Source organism: Carcharhinus amblyrhynchos, chromosome 20 (assembly GCF_965287045.1).
Source record: "Carcharhinus amblyrhynchos chromosome 20, sCarAmb.v2.hapA, whole genome shotgun sequence".
NCBI lineage: Eukaryota > Metazoa > Chordata > Chondrichthyes > Carcharhiniformes > Carcharhinidae > Carcharhinus > Carcharhinus amblyrhynchos.
This window is the reverse complement of record NC_137343.1, coordinates 37,039,802-37,065,334: the sequence shown is the minus strand read 5'-3', so window position 1 is coordinate 37,065,334 and position 25,533 is coordinate 37,039,802. Positions and strand designations below refer to the sequence as shown.

The 25,533-nt window shown below is 43.5% G+C and overlaps 1 protein-coding gene across 2 annotated transcripts in view; it reads right to left on the bottom strand.

Moving 5' to 3' along the window:
* nos1 (nitric oxide synthase 1 (neuronal)) overlaps positions 1 to 25,533 on the bottom strand; it is a 90,221-nt gene that overhangs the window by 46,984 nt on the left and 17,704 nt on the right. Inside the window, exons 2-7 of one of the 2 annotated variants that reach the window (XM_080208418.1) lie at positions 20,455 to 21,367; positions 11,924 to 12,035; positions 8,288 to 8,425; positions 7,210 to 7,355; positions 5,373 to 5,535; positions 4,035 to 4,126 (exon numbers count right to left, since the gene is read on the bottom strand). In XM_080208418.1, the coding sequence (XP_080064544.1) occupies positions 4,035 to 4,126; positions 5,373 to 5,535; positions 7,210 to 7,355; positions 8,288 to 8,425; positions 11,924 to 12,035; positions 20,455 to 21,179 (1,376 nt within the window). In that variant the 5' untranslated portion in view covers positions 21,180 to 21,367. Of the gene's footprint in view, positions 1 to 4,034; positions 4,127 to 5,372; positions 5,536 to 7,209; positions 7,356 to 8,287; positions 8,426 to 11,923; positions 12,036 to 20,454; positions 21,368 to 25,533 lie in introns of those variants that run through there. The other variant, XM_080208417.1, reaches the window with a different exon arrangement.

Here is a 25,533-nt window from a genome sequence, read left to right as displayed (position 1 = left end):
CTGCAAGAGCAGGGCAAGGGCTAAGAATCCTGCAGTGAGTAACTCACCTCCTGACCCCCTCAAAGGCTGTCCACCATCTACAAGATGCAGGCCAGGTGTATAATGGAATGCTCTCTACTCGCCTGGGTGAGTGCAGCTCCAACAACACTCAAGAAGCTCAACGCCACCTAGCACAAAGCAACCTTCTTGATTGCTACCCCTTCCACAAACATGTTATAAAACATTTTTATAAATATATAAAAAGGAAGAGGCTGGCTAGGGTGAACGTTGGTCCTTTAGAGGATGAGAAAGGGGACCTAGTGGTAGGGGATGGGGATATGGCTAAGATCTTGAATAACATTTGTTTCTGTCTTCACGGAGGAGGACGTGAATAATTTGCCGGGTGTTAGCGATGGAAAGGTGGTAGGACTGGAGGGTCTTAATGACATTACTGTTACTAGAGAGGCGGTGCTCGACAGACTGGAGGGGCTGATTGTGGACAAGTCCCCAGGACCGGATGGAATGCATCCGAGGGTTCTGAAAGAAATGGCGGAGGTGATAGTGGATGCCTTGGTGGTTATTTTCCAGACGTCGCTGGATTCCGGGGAAGTGCCGGATGATTGGAAAACGGCTAATGTTACACCATTGTTTAAGAAGGGTGCCAGGCAAAAGGCGGGGAATTATAGGCCGGTTAGTTTAACGTCTGTGGTAGGTAAAATGTTAGAATCCGTCATTAAGGAGGAAATTGCGAGGCATCTTGAAGGGAATTGCTTGATAGAGCAGATGCAGCACGGTTTCATTAAAGGGAAGTCGTGTCTGACAAATTTACTGGAGTTCTATGAGGATGTGTCTAGGGCGGTGGATAGAGGAGAGCCGGTGGATGTGGTCTTTCTGGATTTTCAGAAGGCGTTTGACAAAGTACCTCACAAGAGGTTATTGCAGAAGGTCGGGGGACATGGAGTTGGGGGTAGGGTGTTAGCGTGGATAGAGGATTGGTTGTCAAATAGGAGGCAGAGAGTGGGGGTCAACGGGTGCTATTCGGATTGGCGGATGGTGACTAGTGGAGTGCCCCAGGGGTCGGTGCTGGGGCCTCAGCTTTTTACCATTTATATAGATGATCTGGAGGAGGGAACCGAGTGTAGGGTGTCGAAATTTGCTGATGACACCAAGATTGGGGGAACGGCAAATTGTGCGGAGGGTGTGGAGAGTCTGCAGAAGGATCTAGATAGGCTGGGCAAATGGGCCAGGAAATGGCAAATGGAATTTAATGTTGGCAAGTGTGAGGTGGTCCACTTTGGTAGGAATAATGGTAGGAAGGATTATTACTTAACGTGGCGAAAAACTGCAGCAGGCGACGGTGCAGAGGGACCTCGGGGTCCTTGTGCATGAGTCACAAAAACCCAGCTTGCAGGTGCAGCAGGTGGTCAGGAAGGCAAATGGGATGCTGGCCTTCATAGCGAGGGGCATTGAATATAAAAGTAGGGAGGTCTTGCTGCAGCTGTATAGGGCATTGGTGAGGCCGCAGCTGGAGTACTGTGTGCAGTTTTGGGTGCCGCACCTGCGCAAAGATATTTTGGCCTTGGAGGGAGTGCAGAGGAGGTTTACTAGGCTGATACCGGAGTTGAGGGGGTTGAGCTATGAGGAGAGGCTGAATAAACTAGGCTTGTACTCGTTAGAGTTTAGAAGAATGAGGGGAGATCTCATTGAGACGTATAAGATGATGAATGGGATGGATAGGATAGAGGTGGAGAGACTCTTCCGGCTCAAAAAAGACAGTAGGACTAGGGGGCACAGCTTCAAGATAAAGGGGGGGGCGGTTTAGAACGGAGTTGAGGAGGAACTTCTTCACTCAAAGGGTGGTGAATCTCTGGAATTCTCTGCCCGTTGAAGTGGTGGAGGCTGCCTCGCTAAATATTTTTAAGACGCGGGTTGATGGGTTTTTGATAAGAGAGGGGATTAAGGGTTATGGGGAGAGGGCGGGAAAGTGGAACTGAGCCACGACAGATCAGCCATGATCTTATTGAATGGCGGGGCAGGCTCGAAGGGCTAGATGGCCTACTCCTGCTCCTATTTCTTATGTTCTTATGTTCTATCCCTCCACCACTGATGAACATGGCAGCCATGTGTACCATCTACAAGGTGCACTGCAGGAATTCACCAAGGTTCCTTAGGCAGCACCTTCCAAATCACAACCACTACCATCTAGAAGGACAAGAGCAGCAGATAGCTGGGAACACCACCACCTGGAGGTTCCCCTCCAAGTCACTCACCATCCTGACTTGTTGCTGGGTCTAAATCCTGGAACTCCCTCTCTAACAGCTTCATGGAGGTACCCAAACCTCAGGTGGTTCAGGAAGACAGGTCACCACCACCTTCTGAAGGACAACTAGGGATGAGGTATAAGTGCTAGCCTAGTGAGGCCCACATCCCGTAAAATAAATAATAAAAAAGTGATTAACAAACTTTTTCACACAACGAGTGGCTTGAATCTGGAATGCACTACCTGGAATTGTGGTGGTGACAGATTCAATCGAGACATTCAAGGCAGCATTAGATAATTACTTGAATTGAAGCAATGTACAGGACTATGGGGTAAAGGCTTCCTTCTGCGCTGTAGCAATTCTATGATGCTGTGATGTGGCCTGACATTTACTCATGTAAGACTTAGCAATTTTAAAAGATTTTGGGTGGGATATTCCAGTCCCATCCACCCCAAGACCGGAGATTCCCAGTGGAGGTCAACAAATCTTTCAATGGTCTGTCAAATTATCCCACCGGTGGTGGGCAGGACCAGAAAATTTACCCCTTTTTAAAAATCCTAGCTTACAGCTTTCACTAAACTTGGATTTCTCTCAGAAATTGGCAAAATGCAGAGATATATTCTAAAATGAAAAGTTGTCTAAACTGGAGAGTGGCGTAATGCTTCTTGAAGCCCTCCTGCTCAGTTGGCTGGGTGTTGAAGCAGAAGACATGGAGTACAAAGGAGTTAATTCAGCCTTTCAGCTTTCACAGATAGATAGAATGAATACTGTTTCAGGATCTTGGAGAGATCAGGAGACTGTATGGACTTTGCACAGTTCCTGATGCTCCGTACTTTTCTTGAAGTAATAGGAATGGGGATCAGTATCTGACATGCTACTCACATGGCTAAATTAATGGAGAGGTCAAATAGAAATAGAACTACAGTGCAGAAGGAGGCAATTTGGCCCATTGTGTCTGCACCAACTCTCTGAAAGAGATTTTATCCACTTCCACACCCCGCCCTATCCCCCTTAACTCAAGCTTATTTATTTTTTAGTCACAAGTAAGACTTACATTAACACTTCAATGAAGTTATTGTGAAATTTCCCTAGTCGCCACATCCGGAGCCTGTTCGGGTCAATGCACCAAACCAGCATGTCTTTCAGGCTGTGGGAGGAAACCAGAGCACCCGGAGGAAACCCAGGGAAAACTTGCCAACTCTGCACAGACAGTGACCCAAGCCGGGAATTGAACCCCAGGTCTCTGGCGTTGTGAGGCAGCAGTGCTAACTACAGTGCCACTGCAACTCAGCACATTTACCATGGCTAATCCATCTAGTCCATACATCTTTGGACACTAAGGGGCAACTTAGCATGATACTGTATGTTGAAAAGAATTCCTACTTCTCCAATCTTTGTCCAATTACGTTGTATGGTGGTTCAGTTCCCCGGTCAACGATCGAGGCTCACACATGTGATACTACATTGGAGAGTGAAATATCATCTTGGAAAATGAAGCATGCCTGTTCTGAAGAATGAAATCTTCCACTGTAGTGTGATGTGATATCTTCAGGCGATCAGACCAGTCACTGCAGGGTTAAAAATTACCCAGCCAGAAATAATACTGCTTATTTGAAATGGTGAAGGCCCTTGTTAAACCGTCGACAAAGTTACATCATACAAGTGTGTCAATGTGCACGGTGCTGTTGTACAACATAAGTTCTTTTCCTATAGTCATGACTCTGACTAATTTTCTACCTATGCATGGATCAGCAAGTAAAGTTGGTCAATAAAATGAACTGCCTTGGCACCGACCTGAGATTCCCCTTGTTGGTTGCATATTTGATGTGATTGCAAATATAGTTGAACATTCCATGAGCAGTGGTACAGTCACGTGCATCAAAAACCTGCAAATATTACACCAAAGTTAACACACTTATAAAAAGGCAAACTATCAGATGCAATTATTTTATTTTCAAGTTTTGTGCTCTATTGTTTCACAATTCATCTCCTTTCTTCTATAATGTTACTCAGAATTACTTCACCAATATAATATCTGGTGCATAACACAAAGTACTATGAAAACACACAGCTGTAGGATGTTTCTGTACCATAGAGAAGTCCCACTAATGACTTTCAGTGCAATTTCAGAATCTTACAGTGATGCTGATTAAATTCTGCAAGGAAAAGATTTTGTGGCACCAAAGTTACCCATTCCCACCTGTTGACGAGTTTTCTGAAATAACCTCTATCAGGCTACGAGCATTTGTAAGAGAAAGGTAGATCTTATATAGGGCCGCCAACCAGAAACTTTGAAGAATTTCACATAAAAATCTTTCTCTTTCAGATGCTGGACGTTCCATTGTGGATTATGTGCTTTTTTAAGTTAACATTATTCGCACATATCCTCAGCAACTCTAATAATGTAATCATATAATTTTAATTTTCCTCTTGGTAATTGAGATGTATTTATCAATCAGGATGGACTCAAGGTGACATGGAGGCACAGTGGTTAGCACCGCTGCCTCACAGTGCCAGGGACCCGCATTCAATTCCAGCCTGGGGTGACTGTCTGTACAGTCTGCATGTTCTCCCTGTGTTTGTGTGGGTTTCCTTTGGGTGCTCCAATTTCCTCCCACAGTTCAAAGATGCGCAGGTCAAGGGGATTGGCCATGCTAAATTGTCCCTTAGTGTCCCAAGATGTGTAAGTTCGGGGGACTAGCAGGGTAAAAGTGTGAGGTTATGGGATAGGGCAGGGTGGCCCTGTAGAGAGTTGGTGCAGGCTTGATGGGCTGAATGGCCTCCTTCAGCACTGTAGGAATACTATGAAACTTGTCAGAATAGATCTTTGATTGGAGAATTCATGTTAAACCTTGTAGGTCTGTTTCTAATGAACTTAGAACTGTTCATTGCACGGCCATTATTTTCATGATTTACACACAGATTTAAGTCCTGATGAAGAAGAGACTGTGTATTTAAGTAATTAACGGACACTGACCTCAATGTACATTTATAGTTTGACAATTACAACCTCTTAAAGATTGCAAAGTAAACTGTCACTTTTTTTGTACCTGTTCTCTGCCCCTTAACTCTAGCTATGCAATACACCTTCATTTGTGATGACACCATATAAGTACGATCCCTGGCAAGTACCTGTAATTTAGACCACTGGATCCTCCCAACGCAGCGGGCAGCATTTCTCCAGGCGTGCTTGGCCCCGTAAATTAGCTCAGTGTCTTTAAGCTGGTAGGTGCCAGTTGTTTCAATTTCCTTGGTCACTTCTTCGATCCTTTGAAGGTGGGCCTTGGACCCAAGCCTATGAGACAAAGCAAAGAGCTTTATGCCTGTTATAAATGGCAACCAATTTAACTGAATATTTAGTTGGGGAGACAATTTTACAACCTTATGGTGCCTGTTTCTCGGCAGGTTGAGGTTGGAAAATAGGGAGCGAGTGGACAAATGGGAATCGCACCCAATTTTGCACCCGTTCCCATCTTACCAATAAAAAGGGCGTGATCTGGATCTCATCTAAATTGGGCGAAATGTCAGTTAGCTCATTTATCCATGCATCTCAATATAATTAGCGAGGTTCACTTGCAATCATTCTATCTCACTTGCCTTAATGATCTTGTTTGCAACCGGTGAGTAACACACCTGCTCTATAAAAGTCTGCTGTAGGCGCAGCGGCACTGAGGGTGAGCGGGGAGGTAGGTCGCAATGTGTGCAGAAAATGGAAACCGCCGTGTTGCATTCCAGGTCAGGGGTGGCCTGCGTGTGTGACGGGGGGGCGGGGGTGCAAACTGCCGGTGGTATCTGAACTCAGGTCTCAGTGCTGACCTCGGGTCCTAGTGCTGCCAGCAATCTGCAATGGAACTGATGCTGCAGGGTGGAGTTTGGGGAAGAAACGACATTGTGGCAACATTGCTTCCCCTGAGTCCAGTGAGGCAGTGCTGGTTGGAGCCTGTAATGCTGAGGCTGGGTAGGGGTGGGGCGGGGTGGGCGGGTGGGAGGTGGGTGTGGAGAGAGGTCTGTGCTACTGTGGTGATGTAGGGGGTTTGATGACAGGGAGACTGCAAACGGGAGGGTGGGGAGGGGGGAGTTCCAAACTGCCGCCAAGGATAAGGGGGGGCGGGGCAGGAGAGGGGGTGAGGGACACTCTCCCATCGGGGACATGGGGATGAGAAGGGGTGCGATCGGGGGAGGGGGGATGAGAGGGAGACTGTGTGAGGATGGGGCGCCGGGCATGAGGGAGGTCCATGAGGGAGTTGAGATCGTAGGGGGGGGTGTCCGATGTTCGGGGAAGGTAGGGGGAGGTTGTGTCCACGCCGGTGGGCTGGGGGAGCAGAGGATGGGTGGGAGGGTGCGGGGGGGTGGTGGCTGGCGTTGCTGGCAGGAGGGCTAACATTTTTGAATTTTTTGCACATGTGCACATTTCGAGCCTCCGATCCGAGCTGCCAGCTTTTGGGCAATTTAGGTCCCTCCCCATCTCCCTACAGGCAAGTTTCAGTATCTGCTTTTCTTTAGTCCAAGTACAGAAGATTGCAGATTTGAACTCACCCAAAAAGCGGGCGAGAAGCTCTCCTGTTTTCCTACCCATCCTGGACTTTGGAGTTCTTTTTGCCATTTGCACTTCTGCATGCTTTTTCCTTTCCATTTTATTTTGATCCTTACCTCTTTAGTGACCCTTTTGTTTTGGCAAGTAGAACTCTTTTCCCTTTAGGGATATAAACTGGTTCTGTATCAGGTTACATTATTCTTTTCAGCACTGCCAACTGGCACTTTGTCATCTTACCCATTAGCAGATCTGCCCAGTTTCCTGTGGATAAATGACTAATGAGTTGCCTATCATATATAAACATGCGACCTCTCAAGAGGATTTTATTAACAAATTATCGAAATTTGAGTCAACTAAGATCATGTTGGAACATAAGAAATAGGAATTTTAAATATTTAAAAATATAAACTAGAAAGATGTAATTTAAATAATTGCCTTTTCATGGATGTATAGTACTGGTTAATAAAGTCTGCTGCCAATGGAAGTAGCTTCTCATTATTTTGCACTTCATTTGGTTTTCTAACTTGATGGCTTGGCATCATAATTGAACCCATGCAAATCTGCTCGGTGCACCCAGCAACCTGTAAGCACAAAACATGAATTGTAAAGCAATTCTTTGCATTAAAAATATGAACATCCAACCCACCAAGCCTGCATCCCCATTCAATAAGATCATGGCAGATCTGTCTGCGTTGAGTTCTACATTCCCACCTACCTCCAGATTTTGATTCCTTTGCTCAACAAGAATCTATCTACCTCTGCTTTAAAAATACCCAATGACACCCCACCTCCACCACCTTCTGAGGCAGAGAGTTCCAAACCCCCCAACACCCGAGAGAAAAAAATTACTTTCCTCATCTCTGTTCTACAATGGTGATCCTTAATTTTAAAACAATGCCCCCTTGTTCTGGACTAACCCACAAGAGGGAACTTTATTTCCGTGTCTACCTTATCAATACCATTCAGGATCTTGCACACTTCAAGTCACCCCACCACTCTTCAAAGTTCTAATGAAACAAGCCCAGTCTGTCCAACCTATCCTCAGAAAACAACCCACTTATTCCAGGTTTAAGTTTATTATTTATTAGTGTCACAAGTAAGGTTTACATTAACACTGCAGTGATGATGCTGCGAAAATCCCCTAGTTGCCATACTCCGGCGTCTGTTTGGGTACACTGAGGGAGAATTTAGCGTGGCCAATGCACTTAACCAGCATGTCTTTCGGACTGTGGGAGGAAGCTGGAGCACGCGAAGGAAACCCACGCAGACATAGGGAGAATGAGCAGACTCCGCACAGACACTGGCCCATGTCAGGAATCGAATCCAGGTCCTGGTGCTGTGAGGCAGCAGTGCTAACCACCGAGCTGCCTATTATAATCAATCAAGTAAACCTCTTCTGAACACCTCCAGCACATTTACATCCTTCCTTACATAAGTAGACCAAAACCACACATTTTGCTCAATGGCTGTCAGCAAAGACCACAATGTGAAGATCTGAAAAGCTGACCATTACCTTTCCAGCGTTCAGATGCAATGTATCAGTTAAAACAGCACCTGTTTCCCAGTTCTTTATCTTAATAAAGCGAGGACATTTGGATGGGCTGTCATTTGACAAACTTTTCACAGGTGACACTTGCTTGGATGGGACTGTCTGAAATAAATTTTAAAAACTTGTTGAGATCCATACATGTAAGTACAAAGCAAAGTTACCAAATATCATTTTGTTAAAAAGGAACCTGAGTTTTCCCTACACGGGCCAACACCAATATACAGATTAAATTCTTTAACTCTGATGGTCTGGGTGGTTTATTAAAATGAGTCAGCACTTTCCAATGCTGGGATATAGTACAAATCTAGGTTGGGTGGGTGCAATAAAAGCTTCAGTTCTGGTGGTCTGTAAGTAGTTGAGACCCAGGGTGTCAATGTGCCAAGATTCTTCAGATAACATTACAAAATGGTTTGGCAAATTGGAAAAATGAAACTATGATTTAGTTAGACCATTCACAGTATGACAGAATAAGTCAATTCTTTCTGAAATTAGCATTTTCAGTGACTCCCATCATGCACCAGTTACAGTGACTCCCATCATGCACCATTTACAGTGACTCCCATCATGCATCATATAGTGACTCCCATCATGCATCATTTAAAGTGATCCCATTATGCACCATTTACAATGACTTCCATATGCACCATTTGCAGTGACCCCCATCATGCACCATTTATAGTGACTCCCATCATGCACCATTTACAATGACTCCCATCATGCACCATTTACAATGATCCCCATCATGCACCATTTACAGTGACCCCCATCATGCACCATTTACAGTGACGCCCATCATGCACCATTTACAGTGACCCCCATCATGCACCATTTACAGTGATTCCCATCATGCACTATTTACAGTGACTCCCATCATGCATCATTTACAATGACTCCCATCATGCATCATTTACAGAGATCCCCATCATGCACCATTTACAGTGATCCCCATCATGCACCATTTATAGTGACCCCATCATACACCATTTACAGTGACCCCCATCATGCATCATTTACAGTGACTCCCACCATGCATCATTTACAGTGACTCCCATCATGCATTATTTACAGTGATCCCCATCATGCACCATTTACAGTGACTCCCATCATGCATCATTTACAGTGACTCCCACCATGCATCATTTACAGTGACTCCCATCATGCATCATTTACAGTGATCCCCATCATGCACCATATACAGTGACTCCCATCATGCACCATATACAGTGACTCCCATCATGCACCATATACAGTGACTCCCATCATGCACCATATACAGTGACTCCCATCATGCACCATTTTGGAGACAGTGGATAATGAAATTTAGGGGTATGGTGAAGAAGACATACAAGTACACAGCAAACAAGAAACATTTTAATCTGTCATACAATCCTTTGTCCCATTCTCTGCTAGGTACATTTTTCTACTGTCAATATCTGTTTCGATAAAATGTCAAATTTCTACCAAAAAGAAAACATTCCGGCAGGCAATCAGGCTGGCAGACAGTTTACAGGTAATTGATAGAAGCTGCAACTGTATTTATTAGGTTACACAGGTATTCAGAACTGGGATAACAAGTTGAAAATGAAAGCTGTAAGTTTCTCAATGTAATTCTCTTTAAATTCCACAGATTCACCAACTCTCTGGCTCATTCAGTTCTAAAGGTTTACTCTTTATTCTCAATCTGTACCCCTTAGTTCTGAACTCCCTCACTATTGGAACATGCTTTCGAACCTATCCTGCCTAACCCTGTTAGAATTTTATGAGTTTCTATGAAATGGCTCCACCATTAGGCAGTTGTGCCTTCAGCCCAGCTCTGGAATTTCATTCTGAAATCTCTCTGTCTGCCTGCTTGCCTTCCTCTGTCTCTTCCAATTAAATCTATCCCTTTGACTAAGCTGGTTGCCCGTCCTAATGTTGTTCAGGGGTCACATTTGTCTGATAATACTCCTGTGAAGTATCTTGGGGTGTTTTTGATTTGATGCTACAAGTCCAACTGAATCTCAGGAACATTTGTGGAGATACTAGTCTGGTGGAGAAGGGACATTGCTAGCTGTACAGTACAGTAGCACTAATCTCTTGCAGATCAGATTATGTGAAGTTTTTAAGAGTGTCTAACTAATAGCCGGACAGCAAACCAACGAGCAATCAAAAATAAATCATCTAACTTCTCACTTTGGCTTCCACTTGGCAGTCTCTTGGGAAAACAGGCAGGGAGGCGAGAGGGCTGGCAGTCACATGATGGCATCAGACTCATGTCCAATGTCTTCCTGACACCATGTAATTTTGCCAGTAGCAGGAGGTTGGCAGACAGGCCAACTGCACAGAGAGCAATTGAACAACTTAATTTGCCAATTTAGGGCTTTTTCCTGTCTCTGAGCGAATGTAATCATGTTAGATGTCCCACTGGGACAGCCATCCAGTGAAACTTGGTGGCCAGTGTGGAGGTGGCCTTTTTTCTGGACACTCCATGACAGACAGAAGGACCCTTGGTGGATATGGCTGCCCCCTACGGTAATGGCATCATTTATTCTCTGTGTTTGCCATATGCCCATCTTACTTGGCAACCCCAGCCCCACTTACTCCTCTTCAAGGGTGCCTCAGTCACTGAACCATTCTGTCTTCACCGCTGCAGGATCAGCGGCAGCCACAGTTAGCTGAGAGGCTGCTAAGCTGCCAGTCCTCTGACAGCTCTTGTCAGTGGGCTGGCCACCAGCCAAAATTTGCCTCTGTGTCCTGTTGTCCGCTGAAACAGAGTCCACTCCCACATCCGGTGCTGCTGGGAGGACTTCAAATGCATGGCAGGTTTATACTTTTAGGCTTTTCCTCTTCTCTTGAATTATGACTGAGTTATGGTTGAATGAAGACTAGCCACGTCCCAACCTCACCCAAATACCTATTTTAAATTTGTGAGTTGAGACACAAAAGCTGGGATTTTCCAGACTTAACTGCAGCCAAAAGTCAATGGACTTTTGGTTAATTTTCTGTTCCTGCCTGTGACAGGCCCTACCCGCCTGCAAATCTCACCCAGCTCCAATCATAACCTCATACTGACCATCAACCATCAGACATTGGTTATTGATCAGAAAAGGCTCTGGCAGATAACTTTCTCCCTCTCTGGTCCATGGATATCAAAAAAGAATTGCGATACCCATCAGCTGAGATCCATTGATTTGGGTTGTGTTATTTGATTTGATTTGATTTATTATTGGCACATATACAGGTGAAAAGTATTGTTTCTTGCGCACTGTACAAACAAAACCTACCATTGATAGAGTACATAGGGGACAAGGAAAGGAGAGGATGCAGAATATAGTGTGACAGTTACTCATTGCACTCACCCATCAAATGAATGGTGGGAGGTTTAAAATAATTAAATACTTTTCCTCAAAGCTTCTTTCCATGCTGCAATCAAGTGGATCAAATACATTCTAATTGATGGTTTCAGTTCTGAATATTGGATATTTTTAAAGTATATTAATAAAATGATAATTAATCAGGAATGATCCAACCATTTACTTGATACCATTTCCGATATCAGACATATCATCCACATTTAATGTACTTCTGATGTCAATCAGTGTTGGCAGTAAACTCTCTTACCTGTTCAGAATAAGGATTAGGAAGAACAATTGGCATATCTTCCTTTCTCCGTGAATCCTGACCATCCTTGGCTTGAAGTTGCAAGCACTGTTGGCTTTTTTCCACTTCACCCCTGTATGCGAAAATCATTTTTAACACTTCATTGATATTAAAACAATCTTTTACATTTTTTCTGATTCATCGTGATTTAGAGGTGAATTCAAATTTAAAACTACACTTCAGTACAACTTATTTTAGAATATGTCTATGTACATTTGTATGCATATATGCTACTTTATACCATTTCCTTGGGGTTTCGACTGATTTTTAAAATTTATCCGTGGGACATGGATGTTGCTGGCTGGCCAGCATTTATTGCCCGTCCCTAGTTGCCCTTGGAGGGCAGTTGCAAATCAACCACATTGCTGTGGCTCTGAAATGGAGATCTTATAAAAGTGTACAACATAATAAACAGTGTAGACAAGGTAAATCTGGGCAGTCTCTCAAAATTCTTCAAAAGAAAATTTGGTGATTGTCCCTTTAATGACAACACAGCAGAAGATGGTCACCTGACTTAAGGTATCAATTGGAACTAAGAGTATGTCATCACCCCATGGGTCGAGGTCTTTTAGGCAGAAGACAGTCTGAAGACACTTAGAAGACATGTAGTGTCCAGGGCAGCCTGATCGACTTCTTCAAGGCAGCTGGGAGGCTTCTTGTTAATAAGTAACCCCTGGTGAGGTCTGTAGCACACGTACACACATGAATTGGGCAATTATAAATCAAAAGTCTTAGTGAGTTTTTTCTGTTTCTTGGAGAACAGTTTAATTCTGTAGCCTGAGATGCTTCCACCTAATGAACATTACCAAGAACTAAAAATAATGGGTACCTTCTCTGAGGTAAGATGTTGTCTTTTCCCTGAGGTCTTATTGCCTCCTCTGAGGTCTTGCATTGCCTCCACCTTGAAGTCTTTGTTGCTTATGAACCTTATTTGAGAGTAGCCCAATTTAGGGTCATCCCCAATTTTCCTGTCCATTGTCTTCTGTTCCTTTTTGTGGTTGGTGCATTAAGTGTATTACCACTTTAAATGCCTTGCCTCTATAAGTACATTACTGCTTTAAGACTGTCAACTTTTTTTAAACTGTCAGCAGTTTTTTATTCATGGGACATGGGCGTCGCTAGCTGGCAAGCATTTATTGCCTACTCCTATTTGCCCGAGGGTAGTTGAGAGTCAACCACATTGCTGTGGCTCTGGAGACACACATAGACCAGACCAGGTGAGGATGCCAAATTTCCTTCCCTAAAGGACATTCATGAACCAGATGGGTTCCTCTGACAATGGTTTCATGATCAGCAGATTCTTAATTCCAGATTTTTTTTAATTGAATTCAAATTCCACCAGCTGCCCTGGCGGGATTCGAACCCAGGTCCCCAGAACATTAGCTGAGTTTCTGGATTAATATTCTAGTGATAATATCACTAGGCCATCGCCTTTCCTGCCACAGCTGCCTGTTCTGTCACTCTGTTTTTCCTGCACTTTTGACATATTGGCACAAGGTCCTCCTTTGAATCTTTTTTTAAACCATTAATCTTCTCCTCCAACCCTCCAAAACTTCTCCTTTTTACTGACTGAAAACTCTCTCAGCAGTCTTTGTAAACTATTTCTTCTAGCTGCTTGGAGACAGACCCTTTCTTTTCTTCTTCTTGTGACATGCCCGTTCCTTCCTTTCCTTAAAAGCAGTCGCAGGTCCAGTGCTGTCTATTCCAGACAGTCATTTTTAAAACTTATCAACTTTTTCTTTTAAGCAGAATCCAACCCCCCATCACCTGCAGGCACTGCTGCAATCAGGAGCCTGTCTGTTTCCCCCTCCTCGTTTTCCCACACTTCCGGAATAGATACTGCAGTTCCCTGCTCAGCTTTTCTTTTTACTTTAAACATTGCTCCCTGTGCTCGCCTTTCTTTAAAAAGAAACCTCTGCGGCAACTCCTTGTCTTTTCTTTTTAAATTAATTTCCATTTTTTAAAATAATGAAAGTCACAGCCTTTGCTTCTGAGAGCTATATTTTCCTCATGTTTTTCTATATGTTTCTAAGCTTCTGATTGTCAACTTTTTTTTAGCTGTCAGCAGCTTTTTTTATGGGACATGGGCGTCACTGTCTGGCCAGCATTTATTGCCCATCCCTAATTGCCCAAGGGCAGTTGAGAGTCAACCACATTGTTGTGGCTCTGGTGTCACATGTGGGCCAGACCAGGTAAGGACGGCAGATTTCCTTCCCTAAAGGACATTAATGAACCAGATGGGTCGACTAATCCAGGCCCATTCCGCTTCCATCACTCAGCGTCTGGCAAGATTTCAACATCTCTCTGGGTCTATTTGCCAAAAACAGGCATTTTGGGTGAATATCTATTTTCTTCAGACTTCAGTTATAACTGGATGCCACAGGTTGGCTGTGCCATCATAATCCATTTTACCCTTGTTGCCAATTTAATAATGCACATTGCAGACTTCATCAGGGACACAGAGGGTATTTATTGACAAGGAAAAACTGTAAAGAGCTGCCAGCAGGAATGGAGACTTTGGTGCTCAGCCAAAACTCTGTTCATTATAGCGATGCTGGAGAATCCCATCTGCGGGCAAGGTCAGAGAATCTGACCCCTAATTTTTTTTTATTCAGTCATGGGACATGGGCGCCATTGGTGGGCCAGCATTTATTGCCCATCCCTAGTTGCCCAAAGGCAGTAGGGAGTCAACCACACAACAAGAGTCACATGTAGGCCAGACCAAGTAAAGATGACAGATTTCCTTCCCTAAAGTACATTAATGAACGAAATGGGTTTTTCTGACAATGCTTTCATGGTCATCAGTAGATTCTTAATTCCAGATAATTTATTGAATTCGAATTCCACCATCCCATGGCAGGATTCGAACCCAGGTCCCCAGAACATTAGCTGAGTTCCTGGATTAATAATCTAATGATAATACCCCTTGGCCATCGCCTCCCAAAATTATGATCAAGAACTTTCTATGGATAGTCACAAGAATGGTGTTGTATTAATGGATCGAATATGAGGCAAGACTGTGAGAAATTTTGAAAGTAAGCATCAGATATGGGATCCAAAACTATCATAAAAAATAATAAATAGATGAGGTTTATCCAGAGTCCATTTCAAGGTGCTGGTGTATGTGTACAATGTTGGGCAACACATTTTATATACGTTATTAAGGTCTTTAAGAGGCTAAAGAAGAGATTTATTGGGAATATGCAGTTTCAGTTATATAGTGAGACTGGAGAAGCAGGGATTGTTTTTCATCCAGCAGAATAGGTTAAGAGGAAATGTAATCTTTCTTTTTTCAAAATTATAAGGGCTTTTGATGAAGCAAGTAGGGGAAACCTGTTACTTCTGGCAAGTGAGTTGGCTACCAGAGATTTAAAATAATTGGCAATTTAATAGATTTTTTTTCACACAGAATTAAGATATGGAATGTACTTACCTGAAAGGGCAATGAAGTCAGATTCCATCGCAGGCAATTAGAAATGTGTTTGAAGAGAACCATTTTGCCCAGAGCAAAAAAAGGATTGGGTATGGGGTTAATTTGGGCAGCTCTTTCAAAATGTAACATGACAGTCTGAATAATCTGTTTCTCTGCAGTAAGGTTCAATGATTCTAAAAGATCCACCCTCATCGGTGATGCATTTGCTCCATTGGGGTGGCACAGTGGCACAATGGTTTGCGCTGCTTCCTCACAGTGCCAGGGACCCACATTCATTGTCTATCTGGAGTTTGCACTTTCTCCCCGTGTCTGCATGGGTTTCCTCCGGGTGCTCCGATTTCCTCCCAGAGCCCAAAGATGTGTGGGCTAGGTGGATCGGCCGTACTAAATTGCCCCTTAGTGTCAGGGGGACTAGCAAAGTAAATAAGGGTTACGGGAATAGGGTCCGGGTGGGGTTGTGGTTGGTGCAGATTCGATGGGCCAAATGGCCTCTTTCTGTACTGTAGGGATTCTATGATAATATTTCAGGATACCAGGACAGGGGGACAACAGAACAAGACCTGTGAAAGGATTATTGATAATATGATGAAAGTCAGACAGTCATAAACATTTGAAACAAAGTCTCAATGTGTGGAAGAGGCATAACATCAGGTTCATCCAGGCATGTGTCATATCAGGCTTGTCTGAGGCCTGGCCCATGGGTTGGATATGGCCCACCCCATCACTGTCTTGTAGGCAACTGCCCACCTCCAAAGCCTCACTGAGAGAATTTTTTGCTCAGACTCTGGACTTGCTCATCCAATCATAGGCTGGTTTCCCCATGCATTGCACTACTGAGCCAATCAGCAGCCAATGTGTGGAGAAACTAGCCTGCGATTGGATGAGCTCACATCGTCAGTTGCTCCGACATCATGGTTTCCGGTTGGGGAGCTCAAAGTGGACAGTTGAGTTTAACTGGGAGCGGGTGGGTTGGAGTTGGCAGGTCACGGAGGACTCAAGCAGGTGAGAGACTGGTGTGAATGTGGGGGAGTTGGCACTGGAATGAGTGGGTGATGGGCAGATGGGAGGTAGGGTGGGGGATATTGGACCCAGAAACAATTCTGCATCCACTGATCTCAAATGTGGTGTGGTCTGGAACAAGACCAGCCTCAGTGGGCTTGGGGAGAGCGAAGTCATGGGAATATAGGAAATGGGAGTAGGAGTAGGCAATTCAACTCTTCATGCCTGCTCTGCCATTCAACCAGATCATGGCCAATCTCTTCCTGGTCTCAAATCCACCTCCCTATTGTCAGGTCCCAGACACTTGTCTGCCTAAGTCCAGGTGGGCTTGAGGAGAATGAAGTGAATAAGAGTGTGTGTGTGTGTGTAGGGCTGGGAGAGAGACTGAGTGACTGTGGGGGAAATCTTACCAGAACTCATCAGTACTGGTGAGAAAACCTGTGTGGAGCTCCCCAGCTTCGCTGGCCTGCTTTTCTCTTGGAATATTCACACTTTGAAAGTCAGAAAAAGAGTGGATGGGGTTTGCGTCGTCACAGTCACTCTGGCACGGGAGACTCTTAGAGCGGGAAAAGCCAGCTGCACTTAGAGCAGGACGACCTTTTTAATGGGCGCCCCGATCTGAACAATAAAAACCACATTAAAAGTGATGAGAAAAGCTTTCCCCTCACTAAAAAAAATAAGCAGGACATCTGTATTCAAAACAAAGCTAAATACGGACAAAAAAGACACTTCCCCCCCCCCCCCCCCAACACAGAAATGACCTCTCCATAAGGCTCCCATTAGTGTCTGACCTGGCACTGCCCCCGCCCCCCCCGGCACACAAGTTGGCACTGGCAGTTCCCACTTGTGCCAGAGGCAGTGTCAGGATAGCAAATGTGTTTGATATAAGATTCTTATTAGCAGTCCACTCTGCACTGGCACCAACGTTGCAGAAGTGAGAACAAAATTTTCCCGTCCTGCCCGCCACAGGAATCGTAGTGGGCGGGACAGAAAATTTGGTGGACCATGAAAAGGCCCGTTGACCTCAGGTGGGTATTTCCGGCCTGAGGGTGAGTGCGGCCGCAAAAATCCCACCCTAACAGTCCAGTTCAATAAATCACGTTCTATCATTTAAAACCACAGACTTTAGACAAAGCTGGATTCGAAAGCATAGAGTCATAGAGATTTAACAGCATGGAAACAGGCTATTCGGCCCAAATTGTCCATGCCGCCCTTTTTCTTTAAACCCGGAAGCTAGTCCCAATTGCCCTCATTTGACCCATATCCCTCTGTACCCACTTCACCCGTGTAATTATCAAAATGCTTTTTGAAAGACAAAATTGTACCCGTCTCTACTACTACCTCTACAGCTTGTTCCAGACACTCACCACCCTCTGTGTGAAAAAACTGCCTCTCTGGACACTTTTGTATCTCTCCCCTTCTCTTGTGTGTTCAAGTGCTTGATGGGATAAGCACTTAAATAAATAGGAAAGATGTTTCGTTAACTTGTCGCAGCTAGTCATTTCTGAAAATAACACATACTGCTGTATATTATGATTGTGAATCATGTAAACACAGTGGATGTTTATTGCATTTTTTGGATATTTTCAAAGATTAAATTAGGCATTTCTTAATTATGTTACATTATCTATATTTTTGCTGTCTCACGTTGTATTGCTAGTTATAATTGATCATGCTGATGGCATGTATCAATAGCTGCCATGCTTTCTGTCAATGTATAAGCTCTCTTCAGTTGCCAGTCTTTTAACAATGTTTAAAATCAAAACAGCCTGAACAGTATTTTGACCACAAAGCTTCATACCTTCTATTAAATTGCTCTGTCCCGTATTTTATTGGAGTTATTAACTCCCTCTTAAAACAACAGGAAAGGAATTTGGTTCAAGTGTATTAAGCAACCAAAGTAGAACAGTGCATTTTCCAGATCATGTTCTGTATAAGAGACTGTTAACTAAAATTATGGAATTGGAGGACTTGCTTACAAGGTAGGTTAGAAGGCAGAGAGTAGACAGCAGTGATAATGGGTTTGCAATCCAGCGAAATAGAAACATTGAGAATAGGAGTAGGACTAGGCCATTCGGTCCTTTGAGCCTGAACCACCATTCATTATAATCATGGCTGATCATCCAACCCAGTAACTTGTTCTCGCTTTTCCCCCATATCCTTTGATCCCTTTCACTCCAAGAGTTATATCTAACTCCCCTGAAAACATGCAATATTTTGGCTTCAACAGCTCTCTGTGGCAGTGAATTCCACAGGCTCATCGCTCTCTGGGTGAAGAAATTTCTCTCATCTTTGTCTATCCTGTATCCGCAGACTGTGACCTCTGGTTCTGGACTCCCCTGCCATCAGGAACATCCTTCCTGCATCTACCCTGTCTAGTCCTTTAGAATTTTATAGGTTTCTATAAGATTTCCCCCTCATTCTTCTGGACTCCAGCAAAAATAATCCTAAGTGACTCAACCTCTCCTTAAATGTCAGTCCTGCCATCCCAGGAATTGGTCTGGTGAACCTTTGCTGCACTCCCTTCATAATAAGAACATCCTTCTTCAGAGAGGAGACCAAAACTGTGCACAATATTCCAGGTGTAACTGCAGTAAGATATCCTTGCATCTGTACTCAAATCCTCTTGCTATGAAGACCAACATACCACTTGCCCAATGAAGTAATTAATGAGATTCCGCAAGTATCTGTGCTAGAGACTTAACAATTCATTATATTTATTAATGGCCTAAGTAACACAATGGAGAGCCATATATTCAATGACACAAAAATTGCTGGATTCGGGTATCTTCGGGTAAATAGTGTAATCAAGAACTTGACAGTATGAAGATACATTGCTAGATAAAGTAAGTGAACAAAACTGTGGTAGTCAATGCAGCTATGTATAAGGTTCGTCTGTTTTGGACTAAAAACAAGGATGGATCCAAGGATTTTTTTAAAATGATGAAATGCTAGGAACAGTGGAGGACCAAAGAGATTTATATGTTTACTTATAAAGATCATTAAAATGTGGCAGTCAGGTACAAAAACATTCAAAATGGCAGAAGGAATGTTAGTCTTTATAATTAGGAAGCTAGAATATAATGCGATGGAAGTTTTGCTACGGCTATATTGGTTAGATTGCATCTGGATTAATGTGTACAGTTCTGGATCCGCATCTTAGAAAGGATATATTGACTTTGGAAAGTGGGCAGTGCAGATTCACCAGAATGTTACCAGGGTTCCAGAGGTTGAATTATGGGGAGACATCACATAAACTAGACTTGTATTTGCCACGGTAAGCAGTGATTTAATTGAAGTTTATTGAATTTTGAAAATAATTCATCCCCTTTTTTCCCTGGTGAGGGAGTCAGGGTAACATGGGATTGTAGACTTGCAAAATGGAAGAGATTGGTTAGGCCATAGTGTCCATGCCCGCTCTCAGCGAGAGCAGTATAGTGAGACCCCTTCTGCCACATCCATTCCCTGGGGCCCTCCAAACTTCTCTCTTCAGTTAATTATCCAATTCTATTTTTGAACAAGGATGTAACATTTGCAATTCTCCCCTCCTCTGGCACCACCCATATATCTGAGGGGGATTTAAACAAAATAACTAATCATTCTGGAATTTCCACATAATGTTGAAATCTCAACTCCCTTCAGGAGACACATTAGAACCATTTCTTCAAACAATAGGTGTTGGCTCAGTTGCAGTTTCCAGATCTGAGGCTGACATATTCATTCTGGCCAAGGGCACTTTGAGATATGAAGGCAAATTGGTTAGATGGAATTAGAATGCAGATTAGCCTTGTTTTAATTGAACAGCAGGTTTGAGGTGCTAAATAGCCTTCCTGTGTTCTGTAGGAAAACACATATGGGTGTGTTGGGGCTGAATTGGAGAAACTTCCTTCTGTGCGCTAACTGTAGGAAAATCGTCAATATGTTCTGTATAAAGGTGCTCATGAAAATCAGACACAGCACATCCCCACCCCATCCCCCCAAAAGGCCATGGATCATATCCATTTCCAGGATAAACAACAAAGTGGGAAAATAATTGGGCCAAATTTTAATGTTTGCCTACCTGTCCATTTGGACCTCAGCATCACAATTCTCTGCCTTTTTACTGTTCGTCAGAAGCTTTAGCACAGGTTCAATTTCTTTAAGAAGTTCATCATTCTCAGCTGCTCCATCATTCATTGTGTTGTTTGTGTTGATAAAGCAAGCATCTGATTCCTTGAACGTATTTTCCTTATCTAGAGACATCATTCGATTGGTCTGAATGAGGGAATTGGGTTCCTGTGCAATTTCATTGCCCTGTGTCTCCGGCATGGGGTTATAGGTATCTCTCATCTTTCCATCTTCGGCTTTGAGGTGGTCTTTGCTTTGGATGCTTTGAATGGGCGAATCATTCGGTTTGGTATGAGGAACCAAAGGCTTGGTCACACGCACTGTTTTGGGTGTCCCGTCGCTAGTAAGGGTGGTCTCCAGGTGGGTGGAGAATCCTTCAGGACCCCTTAAAATCAACACAACAAAAGTCTCTGGAGTTATGTTCTTCAGCATCTCCAGAGCATGTTCATAAGTGACATTGACCAGAGGCTTGTCATTGGCAGCCACAATGATATCTCCAACCTGCACCAAACCACTCTCCTCTGCTATACCACCGCGAATTATGTCAGAGATGATCACAGGGGGGTTGCACACCCTCTGTTTCACTAGAAATCCAAGACCGCCCACCTTGCGTTTAAACAGTCGGACAGATATGATGTTTGGTTGCAACTGCTGGACATGGAACTCGTTCTCCTCCATGGCTTGCGCGTTTCTCTGGAGTTAAGCGACTGTTTGACTTTACTGAATCTCCACGTATCTGGAGCTTTCATCCGACATACTTAACCTGTGATGACACTTGCGTTCTTTCAGATTTCATGAAACTTCTCAGTCACTTAAAGAATCACTCCACAAAATTAGTTAAGGGGCCCAAAGAGCAATTGTCCTCGCTGCAATAAAAAGAGAATGTTTTCATTAAAGATGCTGTTCAGTGAACATAGAATCCTACAGTGCAGAAGGAGGCCATTCGGCCCATCGAGTCTACACCGACCGCAATCCCATCCAGGCGCTATTCCCATAATCCCACATATTTAACCCTGCTAATTCCCTGACACCAAGGGGCAATTTAACTTGGCCAATCCACCTAACCCATGTATCTTTGGATTGTGGGAGGAAACCGCTGCACCCAGATGAAACCCTCGGACATAGGGGGAATGTGGAAATTCCACACAGACAGTGACCCGAGGCTGGAATTGAACTTGGGTCCCTGGCACTGTGAGGCAGGAGTGTTAACCACTGCACCACTGTGCCGCCCATAAGCTAATGCACATCCATAAAATAGCTTCAACAGCCCAGATTTTTCCATCCCCATTACATTTGTGCAAACCTAAAATGGTTATCTCCATGGAAAAGCACATCTGTGAATTAACTATTGGTTCAAATCCTTGAAGTCATTTGGGACTAAGAATCACTTTGTTATGTTCTCCATAACTCTTTATTGTTAATTCTGCCCTGGCCACAGTGCATTCACAGGGCAAAGAATGCAGTGAAAATGGAAAAGTGCGGAATTCACATCAGACCAGCCCCCAAAGCAAATTCACAGTACCAACAACATAGAATGGTTAGTTAGCAGTCGTCACATGGAATTTACACAAGAGCTAGATAAAAGGATCTAGCGTGGCTTTGGTAAAAGACACTGACTGCCAGATTAATAGTGTTTCTCTGATGGCATTTGCTATCATTGAGTGAATTAGTGAATGGTCTTTTTTCTAAAAAGTCCATTCTTTTCTGATCAAGAAAGTGTTGAATGTAACCCAAAATTTAGTACCCTACTGTCTCAGAGCTCTTGAGTTGATCAAAGTAAATTTACAATTTTCATTTCAATTCAAATCTCATAGAATCATAGAACCCTACAGTGCAGAAAGAGGCCTTTTGGCCCATCGAGTCTGCACCAAACACAATCCCACCCAGGCCCTACCCTCATACCCCTACATATTTACCTGCTAATCACTCTAACCTACGCATCTCAGGACACGAAGGGGCAATTTTAGCATCGCCAATCAAACTAACCCGCACATCTTTGGACTGTGGGAGGAAACCAGAGCACCCGGAGGAAATTCATACAGACACGAGGAGAATGTTCAAACTCCACACAGACAGTGACCCAAGCCAGGAATTGAATCCAGTTCCCTGGAGCTGTGAAGCAGCAGTGCTAGCCACTGTGCCACCCATTAGAATGTCCAAAATCTGCAGAGAATCATAAACTTCGGCTAAATCTCTGAAAAAGCAGTTTGTGGAGACACAGTGAAGACACTGTGTCAGATATTTTTCAGTAGTTTTTTTTTTCAAGACATATAAATTTAAAATAACAATCGTAAAGCCTGTTTTCACTTGTGGCAGATTGCTAAGCAATTGATCCCAAAAAATTGAAAGCGTGACCAAACAACATGAAATTCTAACAATTAAAGCAAATATTGAAACAATATTTATGGCTGAAAAGGCGATAATATATTTGGAATAAGGAGAAAAAGAAAACAGTGCGATGAGCTTTTGGAAGGTTAAAAATCTCGAGGTGAGATGTTTCTTACGTGTCCTAGATGCTTTGGGTAGATTCTCCTGCCAATTCTGACTGAGACTTTAGCGAGCTGCTATTTCACTGCTTGTTTCATGCAGATTAGAGTGGGAGGGATAGGGCATCGTAGCCTGGTCACTCCTTCTCCTCACGCTTGCATGTCAGGTCATGTAAATTACCATCTCTGCTTGTTTTTTCTGGATCAGGAACATGGCTGGTATAGATCACCTAATTTGTAAATTGGCTAAGTTCTGAAAACGTCCAACTAGAATTACAGGACAAAGCTCAACCCTCATCCTTGTGAAATCTCACATCTACCACTGTGTGGACCCATTCAAGTTTTAGAAGTTTAAAGCTTTTATTTATCAGTGTCGCAAGTAGGCTTACATTAATACTGCAATGAAGTTACTGAGTAAATCCCTTACTCGCCACACTCCAGCGCCTGTTCGGCTACACTGAGGGAGAATTTAGTATGGTCAATACACCTAGCCAGCACATCTTTCGGACTGAGGGGAAACCCGAGCACCCGAAGGAAACTCACGCAGACACAGGGAGAATGTACCGACTCTGCACAGACAGTGACCCAAGACCGGAATCGAACCCGGGTCCCTGGTGCTGTGAGGCAGCAGTGCTAACCATTGTGCCACCATGCTGCCCATTTAATGAAACAATCAATGGAACAAGGGCAGCAGCAAATGGTCTGTCACCCCAGTGTATTTATTAGTGTTACAAATAGGCTTACATTAACGCCACAATGAAGTTACTGTGAAAATCCCCTAGTCGCCACACGCCTGTCTGGACTTATAACAAAGAAAGAGAGCTGAAGTTTGTCTGTGCTCTGCAACCCTATGACTCATTGAACCCATGGAAGAACCAAAAGCCAGCATTTATCTCCTAAGGTGAAGAATGGATTTTGATCAGCGACCTTGTTAGCCTGAAACTGACACATAACCAAAGCTCCTCTGGCCTTGGAAAAGTTACATTTCTGGATTTCCAGAGCAGTCTGCTGTTAACATCTAGCCTGTCAACATCAAAGCAGCACTCCAGCCTGACAACAAAGCGTACCTTAAGTATAAATCCCATGAAAATTGCTGCCATTGTCTGTGGAGTGGACCAAGTTTCTGTATACTAACCTCATGTTGCTACATTGAAGGAATTTGGCAATTCCTATAGTCAGCTAAACTACCTGAACTTTAACTCCTATGTGAAGGAACACTCAATGGACTCTAACTTCCACATAAATTAACACCTCTATCTTTGTTTCCTTTTTTTAGTTTAATTCTTAATTATAAAACTCTTTTCTTTCCCTTCTTCTTATTGTGTGCTTGTGTGTATGAGTATGCAATTGTGACGACCATCCGTCAGGGGTGAACGTATGGTTTCTGATCAATTTAGATTATCGTGGATTGTCGTAGCCATTGTATAGACTTTGTCACAGCTGTCAGAGTTTTCAGAGCAGGTTGTTGGACATGGATTATACGTTTATTCAACTATATTTTATACAGGCTTTGTCTAAATATTTTTGATACTTCTAACTCCAGGCACGTGTCCAGCATTATATTTTTCTCCTTCAAAACAAAACTGATTAACTTGTACCAGATGTTTGTTTGCTCTGTTCCTCACAATAATTACTATTTTACACAGGGGATCTACGTTTCCATATAGCATTTATATTCATTAGATTTTTTTCCCTTGTGTCCCTCTTCATAAATGCAGATAAATAACTACAGATTCAAACCCTATTAACAATAGAACTCACAGCCAAAGCCTTCAATGGGAGAAACTGATAACTGGAAGACTCCTCATGATGAAAGGAAAACTCTGCAAACATAGTAAATCTGAAATAAAAATACAAAATGATTGATGTTCCTAGCAGATCCCTCTGTGCAAAGAGAAGAAATAGGATCATTTGGAATTTCAATTGTTGGTCAAAACTGGCAAAGTGGTGGCTGAGATTGACCTGATAATTGCTCTGGGTACCAATGGGCAACATGTTATCATAGGCCGAAACAACAAACATAGTGTGGGGAAAATGTCATTAGAATTGCACAATCATTCCTTTCCCTTGACATTCAGGTCATGAAATCAAACAGGGCCTCAAACTAGGTGATGGATCACATTGTGGGATTACCTGTATCTGTTCGTTTTGATGAAGGCACCTACCAATTTGAATACTGTATAGGTAGCAGTGCTTGGTGCACAGCTGAATAGTGGCATTCCTGATCAGAGGCCTCAAATGGGCAAGAGGTCTGCACTACTTAAAGGGAGGTGCATTGCGGCTGGAGAAAAATGATCAACCTGTAAATCCTTCCAATATGCCTATGGTAAGAGTGGATGCGTCTCCTGATCAGCCAGAACCATATAGTAGATGCACAGCAACATCCTCCCCATGTTAAAAGACTCACAGGTTCTTGCTATTGGCTGTACTTTGTGGCTAGTGCCTTCCTCACTCCAAGAGACTGCAAGAGGAAGAAATACCATATCTTGTCAACTGCACCGTTGGCCTCACACTCGGCTCAATAGACAACACCATCATCAACTCAC